Source organism: Palaemon carinicauda, chromosome 36 (assembly GCF_036898095.1).
Source record: "Palaemon carinicauda isolate YSFRI2023 chromosome 36, ASM3689809v2, whole genome shotgun sequence".
Classification (NCBI taxonomy): Eukaryota; Metazoa; Arthropoda; class Malacostraca; order Decapoda; family Palaemonidae; genus Palaemon; species Palaemon carinicauda.
The window spans coordinates 6267636-6278227 of record NC_090760.1 but is presented as its reverse complement, the minus strand read 5'-3'; the positions used below and the strand labels follow the sequence as shown (position 1 = coordinate 6278227).

General features: G+C 33.3%; 1 protein-coding gene across 1 annotated transcript in view; it reads left to right on the top strand.

The window, feature by feature from the left end:
* The window catches only part of LOC137628361 (R-spondin-1-like), a 121862-nt gene that overhangs the window by 100011 nt on the left and 11259 nt on the right, over nucleotides 1-10592 (top strand). Inside the window, exon 2 of the mRNA XM_068359514.1 lies at nucleotides 9575-9772. Within this exon, the coding sequence (XP_068215615.1) occupies nucleotides 9575-9772 (198 nt within the window). The remainder of the gene's footprint in view (nucleotides 1-9574; nucleotides 9773-10592) is intronic.

Genomic DNA, 10592 nt, shown 5'->3' with positions numbered 1-10592 from the left:
AGAGCAGACATTATTATTAGCTAACTTTAAACAAACTTATTCATCAGTTAAGCAGGGACATATCTATGCATAAGCTTACCAGGAAAAAAAAACTTAGGCATAGGTTATAGATGGGAAAAAAAACTAGTTCCAAAACGTATTTTAAAATTTAACTGAAGCCAGGATTAACAGTTAATAGTAATTAACAACTTAACATTAAATAACATTGCTTAGGCCTACCTAGTATATGTATAGATGTGATAGTTATGCAATCATTAATTATTAATTCTTATTTAGCATGACTATATCGTAAATATATATATATATATATATATATATATATATATATATATATATATATATATATATATATATCATTCCGTTTAAACCACCCTATTTTTATTTGGTTTAAAAATTTGGCGGTAATAAACAAAATAATGCCGTTAATTCGCGTGCAGTAATGCTTTCCTTTGTAAAAGTATGACTCAATGCAATCATATTACCCACCTCTTTGAGAGGTATACATTATAAGATAAAAGCTAAATTATATTAAAGAAAAATAAGTTTAAATGGAACCATCGTGGTGCGCTGGGAGGCCCACTGCAGCCAGCCATGAGTTCCCGGGCAAAATGCAAACTGGATGGGGAGCTTTATATATATAAAGAGAGAGAGAGAGAGAGAGAGAGAGAGAGAGAGAGAGAGAGAGAGAGAGCTTGAGGCGAGGTCCGTTGCCTTGGTATGCAACTACACTCACGTAATAACCCATTGAAACAGGGATACTTACAAGGCTTATGTGTACCTATTTAATTTTAGGATTATGTATTGGTTAACTTGATGATCTGTTAATAACTTCATCATACACAATTCATTTACTGAATACACCGATTAACTAGAGGTTACATTTAGACGTAGCAATAATGTCTTCGAAGTATGTTTTTTTTTATTTACATATATCGATATTTTCATATTTTTTAGTCGGTCACTAATTTGGAAAAAAATATTTAATGCACCTCAAGTGTGATGAGATATTTGCTTAGTATAGTTTGGAAATAAACGTATTTCGCGTTTTAATTCTCATTAAATCGAGACTAAAAGGCAAGTATCAGGCAAAAACAGATAATTGTTATGTCTTCAAGCAAGATAAGGTTTTTCAAAAAGCCATTAAAACTAGAAAATAACCATGAAACCGCTGGTTTGATTAACGCAAGACACTTGATGAAAGGTGGATTGAAGCCCTCTCTCTCTCTCTCTCTCTCTCTCTCTCTCTCTCTCTCTCTCGTACCTTGACTAGTAGTGGTAGTGGTGGTAGTAGTAGTAGTAGTAGTGGTAGTGTCGGTGTGCAGAGACTACGGGGACTAGGCCTAGTCCGTCCTCTCTCTCTCTCTCTCTCTCTCTCTCTCTCTCTCTCTCTCTCTTTCACGTTTGTAACTAGAATACTAGTAGTAGCAGCAACAGTAGTAGTAGTAGTAGTAGTAGTAGTAGTAGTAGTAGTAGTGGTAGTAATAATAATGTAAGTGTGCAGAGAATACGGGGACTAGGTTTAGTCCTCTCTCTCTCTCTCTCTCTATTATCACGTTTGTACCTAGACTAGTAGTAGCAGCAACAATAGTAGTAGTAGTGTAGGTGTGCAGAAAATACGGGGACTAGGTATAGTCCTCTCTCTCTCTCTCTCTACTTTCACGTTTGTACCTAGACTACTACTAGTAGTAGTAGTAGTAGTAGCGAATCATTTTATGCCAAGACACATTACCCATGCTAACATAACTACATTTAAAAAACGGTTTGCTTCGGTTGATAGCATAAACCAAAAGTTTTAACGTTAACGAAAGTAAAACCTTTAAATCAAAGGTTTTAACGTTAACGAAAGTAAAACCTTTAAACCAAAGGTTTTAACGTTGACGAAAGTAAAACCTTTATAAATAACAAATACTGAAGTATAATCCAGGCTTTGCTAACCTTGAACATTACAACTTACCAGCAAACAGCAGACATATTTATTATTCATTAAACGATATTTGACATATGAAAATTTCCTTCTTTCTCTCTTTTTACGCAGAATCAATTGTTGAAAATTTTTAGCTTTGACATATTAAAATGTTGAACATGCTTACATTCAGGGTACGTCAAAATTTCCATCTTTCTCTCTTTTCACGCAGAATAAATTGTTAAAAATGTTTAACTGACATTAAAATGTTGAACATGCTTACATTCAGGGTACGTCAATATTTCAACCTTTCTCTTTTATCTTACAGGTTCAATAGTTAAAAATGTAAACTTATTCAAATGTTGAACATGCTTACATTCAGGGTACGTCAAAATTTCAACCTTTCTCTCTTATCTTACAGGATCAATAGTTAAAATGGTAAACTTATACAAATGTTGAACATGCTTACATTCAGCGTATGTCAACTCACATTAAAATTATGTTCCTTACGACAAACATTAGCGTTTGGTTTAAACCTAGGTCTAGACTCCATGGTTGAAGCGTAGCCTACATGAAGTATTTTATCTTAATGGGTTATTTTAACAGTACATTTCATGACAATTCATTATATTTTATACGATAATCAAATATACGTAGAAAGAAAGTTAACAGATATACGGAAAACTTGTAAAAATATATATAAGAATTACAGCATACGGTTGGCAGGATCTGTGACGTCACGAGGAAACCTGGATGCCGAGCTGTTTACCATAAACATTGCCCATATCATTAATAATTCGTAACACCTTTTCAAAATGGATTATTATACATGAAATATACATAATATACTTAATAAACAGTTACTAACTAACCGGGGTATTCTAATAGTCAATACAATAAGCCCGGTTTCCGCCGTAGGACGAAGGTGACATGGCCACTAGAGTTCGGACATATTGCCATTTCCATCGTCTCTATTTTATGCCATTTAATCAAAACTAAGGTTTTAATTTCATGCTTACCATCTGCTAAACATCACTGCCATGTTGCCCTTGCTCCTCATCCCGTCTTGGAGGCGATATAAAGTCGGGGAAGCGATAAAACAAAGGAATTTTCGCAGGAGACGGACGAAGGCCACATGGCCACTAGGACATATTGCCATTTCCATCGTCACTATTTTATGCCATTTAATCAAAACTAAGACTTTAATTTTATGCTTACCATCTGCTAAACATCACTGCCATATTGCCCTTGCTCCTCATCCCATTTTGGAGGCGATATAAAGTCGGGGAAGCGGTAAAACAAAGGAATTTTCACAGATCAGCCGAAACGGTTTCACAAGTTAAAGTGTCAACTTAAAAATGGCGGGATAATGTTCACGCAGAGTTGCCAGATTATTTCGTACATGAGCCTTAAAATTGTCGTTTTTCAACCAAAATTATCGTACACAGTTTCAATATAATTATTAGGGTGTTACATGATTGACTTATTTCAAAAGATTTTAGTATAATTGTTTAATTAAACCCACACACACCTACATTGTTTATACCTTAGGTATGTATCGTACATCGTACCGGACCCAAGATAATCGTACACGTACTATAATTATCGTACGAATGGCAACCCTGTGTTCACGTCTCGGCCTCTCGGGGGAACCAAATGTCATAAGGAGAAGTTTATTATTTTCAAACTGTTTATTTTAATACAAATTCGTCTTCTAGTTCATAGTTTAATATAAAATATATAAAATTAAGGTAAGCCGTGTAATTTGAGTAATATTCCAAGCGAAATGTAACTAAACTCAGCTTAAAGTAAAAAACAACATACGTTTTATTATTTTCAAACTGTTTATTTTAATACAAATTAGTCTTCTAGTTCATAGTTTAATATAAAATATATAAAATTAAAGTTAGCCGTTTAATTTGAGTAATATTCCAAGCGAAATGTAACTAAACTCTCAGCTTAAAGTCAAAAACAATATACGAACACGGAACACCATGCGCATGAGTTAACAGACTACGATAAATTTGGGGGAAAATAAAAAATTATAACTTTCGTAAGTTTTGTAGTCATGAAAATGAGTAAACTAATATGTATTCTGCACTAATATCCTACCTAAAGTTATCGATATAAATGCCAATACCTCCAAATTAGAAATATATATATGAACTTTATCGAAAAGCAGTACATATGACGATTGTTTAGCGTTAGTTGTTCGGTGAATGAAGCAAGATTTTAAGATAAAGGATCAAAATCGATTAGATTTAGTTTCTCATAACACATATAGACTCAGACACACGTAGACAAGCACAGACATACACACACACACACACCAACGTGTTGAAAGGGTATACATATAGCCATGATCAGCAAAGCTGTACTAATCAGGGCCACCCATCCAAAATCTCCCACCATCACCAATCCACATTGGCCAGCGTGGCCGTGGTGATGGAAACTGGCCAATTTGGCCAAACCACAGAGGCCCAGACATGAATTGGTATATCTGAAGCTGCTTATCTCGTTGTCAATAGCCATCTTATTCATAAAAAGCACAATCGAAGACCGTATTTATTGCGACGCCAGTTTACACATTAGCGAAACATTCACAGTTACAAATTGGAGTTTAATGATGTTTTCGCTCACGGTGTCTCAACGTTGAATGTATGAATTATATAAGGAAAAACAGCATAGCAAATGTTCCTTTGGAGCCTTTGTATATGAGAGGCCAGTTCCTCACACGTTCATTAAAGATGGACATCAACTAACCTAAACTTTCCCCCCTAACCTAACTCACAAACCATGACCTTACCTACTTACCTAAGGGGGGGGGAGGTGGACTGACGTCCCCTATGCCCCCCACCCCCCTTACACTGCCATACTCTAAGGTAGACATAATAATACATACAGGTGGCCGCTTTCATACATACACCCTGTTCCTTTTTTCTACGGTTTGTCTCGAAATATATAGACTGGTTGGCTGTGGGTTTATCTTACGAGACATAGACTCTCTCTCTCTCTCTCTCTCTCTCTCTCTCTCTCTCTCTCTCTCTCTCTCTCTCTCTCTCTCTCAATGATAAATGACTTCTCGGGTATTTCGTTCTCAGGGCCAAGCACAGTCAAAATACGTTGTACATTTAACAGATAAGTTATGAGGTAAACAATGCCCGGATCATGTTTAGCTGTAGTGCCACCCCACTTCAAAATTTACCTGAAATCAGTTTAGCCAACACCTTAGCTAGCTGCGTCTGTCTGTCTGTCTGTCAGATTGCCTTACCATTGTGTAAGACACGGGCTCTTGCCTTAGGCAGCCCGTAAGAAAATATTGTTTGAAGTGTTTTTGTTATCTTTATATAGTAATATTAATGTGAATATGGTGTCTGTGGGTAAACTTAATATGAAAGGGAAGAGCTGCGTCTAGAGGCCAGTGTTATATCAATGTGTATAGGAATGAATCATACAAGGTTTAATCTGTGTAAGCAAAATATTTTTAATATGTGTTGTAAGCAGCATTGATGGTAACATTAGCGCTACATTCTGGAGTCACAAAGGAGACTCAACGTTCAACGAGCTAGTCCCATAAGTCACAATGTTATGGCTAAGTATCTTGCTGTTAGGTTTTCAAGTTTTTATGACTATGGATTGGTGAAAAAAATTGTTCTTTTGGGGATTATTAGAAAGGCATATGATTGTTATAAAGGATAGATAGATGAATGGAAAGAATTATAGAGAAATAATATTCTAATATCCACAAAGTGTGAACATAGCAGAAAGAACGAGTTAAATGCACAGTTTTTTGTTTCGGGTTCGACGTGCTGTTAATAGTGTAAGTGTATATAGTGGCTAATGACAACATTTTCTGCGTTTCAGCTGTGAATTAAAGATGAAGCGCTTACTGTTTATTTGTGGGGCCACCCCCTCATGAAAATATTTCCATACATGTTGATACAATATGCTCTATACATTAATATACATATGTATGTGTACACAGTATATATATATATATATATATATATATATATATATATATATATATATATATATATATATATATATATATATTATTGATAGACAGATATAGTTGTAGTCCCAACTCAGACTACTGTCAATAGCTGAACTCGGTAGCACTTGTTCTTACCTCCATAAACATATCCTGATAAGCGAAATATGCCATTAAAAGACTTATTCGTATTCTGTATGAGTCTAGAGGACTCCTCTACACGACTTCCCCAACTGAGGAAGTTGTTGACGCGTTTCTGCTTCTGCTCATTTGTTTGTTTCTGTTAATGGATTTGTTCCTTCGTTCTGGAGTCCTTTGACAACCCTGTGACTGACGTGATGTCCTTTTAAAGGCTTCTCTCGTTACGGCTTCAAAGTCTTAATAAGGATTGCTGCCGGGGACGTCTCTCTCTCTCTCTCTCTCTCTCTCTCTCTCTCTCTCTCTCTCTCTCTCTCTCTCTCTCTCTCTCTCTCTCTTAATATTACTTGCTAATTTTTAAAGCAAGTATTGTCCTATTAAGGACCTTAGTAGACTTGCATAGAAAGACCATAAACAGACGGGAGTGGAACGACGTGTCTGAGGTCTTTGTCCTGCAGTGGATTAGCTACGGTATATATATATATATATATATATATATATATATATATATATATATATATATATATATATATATATATATATATATATATACACACACAATAAATGCAGGACATAGGACTCAGAAATATCCCATATTTACGTCAAGTGTTTGAACATCTCATCACCACGCTGGCCAATGCGGATTGGTGATGGAGGGAGACTTTAGTCATATCGCTTTTTAGCAAACCAATCTAGTGTGAATAGGCCTGACTAGTACCGCTTTGCTGATCATACCGATATGCAAACCCTTACACCACGTTAAGGTATCTCCACTTGTTTTATATATATATATATATATATATATATATATATATATATATATATATATATATACATATATATATATATACATGTATATATATATATATATATATATATATATATATATATACATATATATATGTATATATATACATATATATATATATATATATATATATATATATATATATATATATATATATATATATATACATGTATGCATATATGTATTTATGTGTAAATGGTTCCAGAAACCTAGATTAATTTAACTCCAAGAAACGAATAACATATGAAACACATTGAAACTATATATATGTTTATATATATATATATATATATATATATATATATATATATATATATATATATATATATATATATATATATGTAGGCTATGTATGTATGTATGTATATATATGTATATATATACATATATATAAAATATACATATGTGTGTGTATATATATATATATATATATATATATATATATATATATATATATATATATATATATATATATATATATATATATATATTCATATCACTATCACTGACAAAGGACGAGCTAAAAACACCCACTTCTCCAATGCAGTGTCAAAACTCGTCACTAGATGGCTCTAGCTGTCACTTTCTTTTCTCCAGGGTTTGTTGCAAAGAGAGATGAGATTATAGATGTCTGTTCCCCCCATCTCCGTTGGCCAGCATCTCCATTAATCTCTGTCACTCTTGATCTGTTGCATGTAATACGAGGTGAAGTCTTGGGAGGAGAGAGGAGAGAGAGAGAGAGAGAGAGAGAGAGAGAGAGAGAGAGAGAGAGTTGTTGAGGTGGTACAAGGAAATGTGAAATTGGCAAAATATTTTTGTTGTGTATTCTGTATATATATATATATATATATATATATATATATATATATATATATATATATATATATATATATATATATATATATGTGTGTGTGTGTGTGTGTGTGTGTGTGTGTGTGTGTGTCTGTGTGTCTGTGTATAGATAGATAGATAGAGGAAAATCAACATGCTATAAGCCCAGAGGCTCCAACAGGGAGAAAATAGACCAGCGAGGAAAGGAAATAAGGAAATGCATATAACAGAAGTAATGAACAATTAAAATAAAATAATTTAAGACCAACAACATTAAAATATATCTTTCATATATAACTATAACTACAGATAGATAGATAGATAGATAGAGAGATAGATAGATAGATTGATAGATAGATAGATTGATCACTTCCACCAGCCAGAGAATCAAGTTCGCCACGTAATCTGCTCTACGACCTCGATATGCAAATTACATGATCGATGAAGACTTGAGTCGGTCTTGGCGCCATGTTCAGGAGTCTCATAGGAGTCTTACCTATTCTCTGGGGAGTCTCGACTTTAATCGAACAAGTCTCGTTAGTCTCAATGTTATAGTGAAGAGTTTAAAAGCTTTTTTAAAAGCTTTTTAAATGTTTTAACGAGGCGTCTCAACATTGAACATAGGCCTATCGATATTGGGGTTTCCATGCACAAAGCATTAAAGGAAACAAGAAGGTGAGAAGAATATGATAGATTCACCTACCTGTAGAAGGTTTTAAAGGTTTAAAGGTTGCTCATGAATAGCTGAGGCAAGGGACAGTGATACTGCCCTAGCTGGACAATGCCATAGAGACTGGCCATATATGTAATGTGTATATATATGTATATATATATATATATATATATATATATATATATATATATATATATATATTTACATATATATATAAATATATATATATATATACTGTATATATATATATATATATATATATATATATATATATATATATATATATATATATATATATATATATATATATATGATCAGTGCCTAAGTCACATCTCCACCCAAGCTTCCTAGTTTGGGTGGAAAGGGGACATAGGCACTGATCATATATATATATACAGCATATATATATATATATATATATATATATATATATATATATATATATATATATATATATATATAATAGGATCAGTGGCTAAGTCCCCTCTCCACCCAAGCTAGGACCAGGGAGGGCCATGCAATGGTTACTGCTGACTCAACAGGTAGACTTATAGGCTCCTCCAATCTCCAAACCTCATTCTTAGCTCACAAGAATGGTGAGGTTGCAGACACAAGAGACTATTCTTGCAACTTCGAATCTTGAGACTTTATAATGGAATTCACCATGTACTACACATTCATAAAACCATATCAAAATTCATATTCTTCAAGTCTTTTTATAGTTCATATATGTAATATCTGTTTTGATGTTGTTACTGTTTTTAAAATAATTTATTGTTAATTTTTTTCTCATCGTTTATTTATTTCCTTATTTCCTTCCCTCACTGGGCTATTTTTCCCCTGTTGGAGCCCTTGGGCTTATAGCATCTTGCTTTTCCAAGTAGGGTTGTAGCTTGGCTAGTAATAATAATAATAATAATAATAATAATAATAATAACTGATAATTTTACGTGTTAGAAATGCACAGAATTTCCAATTGAATCCCTTGATGTAATTCCTTAATGGCTAATAATAATAATAATAATAATAATAATAATAATAATAATAATAATAATAATAATAATAATAATAATAATAATAATAATAATTTTACTTGTTAGAAATGCACAGAATCTAATTGAATCCCTTAATGTAAGAATAAAAATTTTTTTAATCCATTCCATAATGTGTATCCAAAATACATTGCTATGAAAATAACGAATCTCTCTTTTCTTCTTCCTTCTGCAGACGAACCCTTGCTCTCCGGTGGGGACTGTTCCTACGGCTGCTTACAGTGCTCCCCTATCAACGGGTGCCTGGCGTGCAAGCCGCCCTACTTCCTCTACCTCCACAGGGACGGCAGTAGACAGACGGCGCTGTGCACTCGCTCCTGCCCCGTCGGGTTCTACAAACTCAAGAGGAAAAACAAACAGGGTTTTTGCGCCAGTAAGTTAGTCTAGAGATTTGGACTAGTCTGGACGTCTGACTACTGTATTTTTTATATTGTATTTTGTGTATTTAGGGATGTGTTTATTTTAGATTGTTAATAGTGTTTTGAATTAACCATTATTAATTAATATATTCTACTGTCTTTAAATGATCATTTATTGTTAGACACTGAGAGCTAAGAACAAGAAGGAAGTTGGTCTAGAGATTTGAACTAGACTGGACGTCTGACTACTGTATTTTTCATATTGTATTTTATGTATTTAGGATGTGTTTATTTTAGATTGTTAATGGTGTTTTGAATTAACCATTATTAATTAATATATTCTAATGTCTAAATACATTAGAATATTTTTATTGTCAGTAAGTTGGTCCAAGATTTGGACTAGTCTGGACGTCTGACTATTGTATTTTTCATATTGTATTTTATGTATTTAGGGATGTGTGTATTTTAGACTGTTAATGGCGTGTTGAATTAACCATTATTAATTAATATATTCTACTGTCTTTAAATGATCATTTATTGTTAGACACTGTGAGCTAAGAACAAGAAGTAGGTTGGTCTACAGATTTGGACTAGTCTGGACGTCTGACTACTGTATTTTTTACATTGTATTTTGTGTATTTAAGGATGTGTTTATTTTAGATTGTTAATAGCGTGTTGAATTAACCATTACTAATTAATATATTCTACCGTCTAAATACAGTAGAATATATTATTGTCAGGTACTGAGTGCTAAGAACTAGTTGGTCAAGAGATTTGGATTTGTCTGTACGTTTTTAAATTATATCGTTCTGCTTTTCTATGTTGGATTTCTTT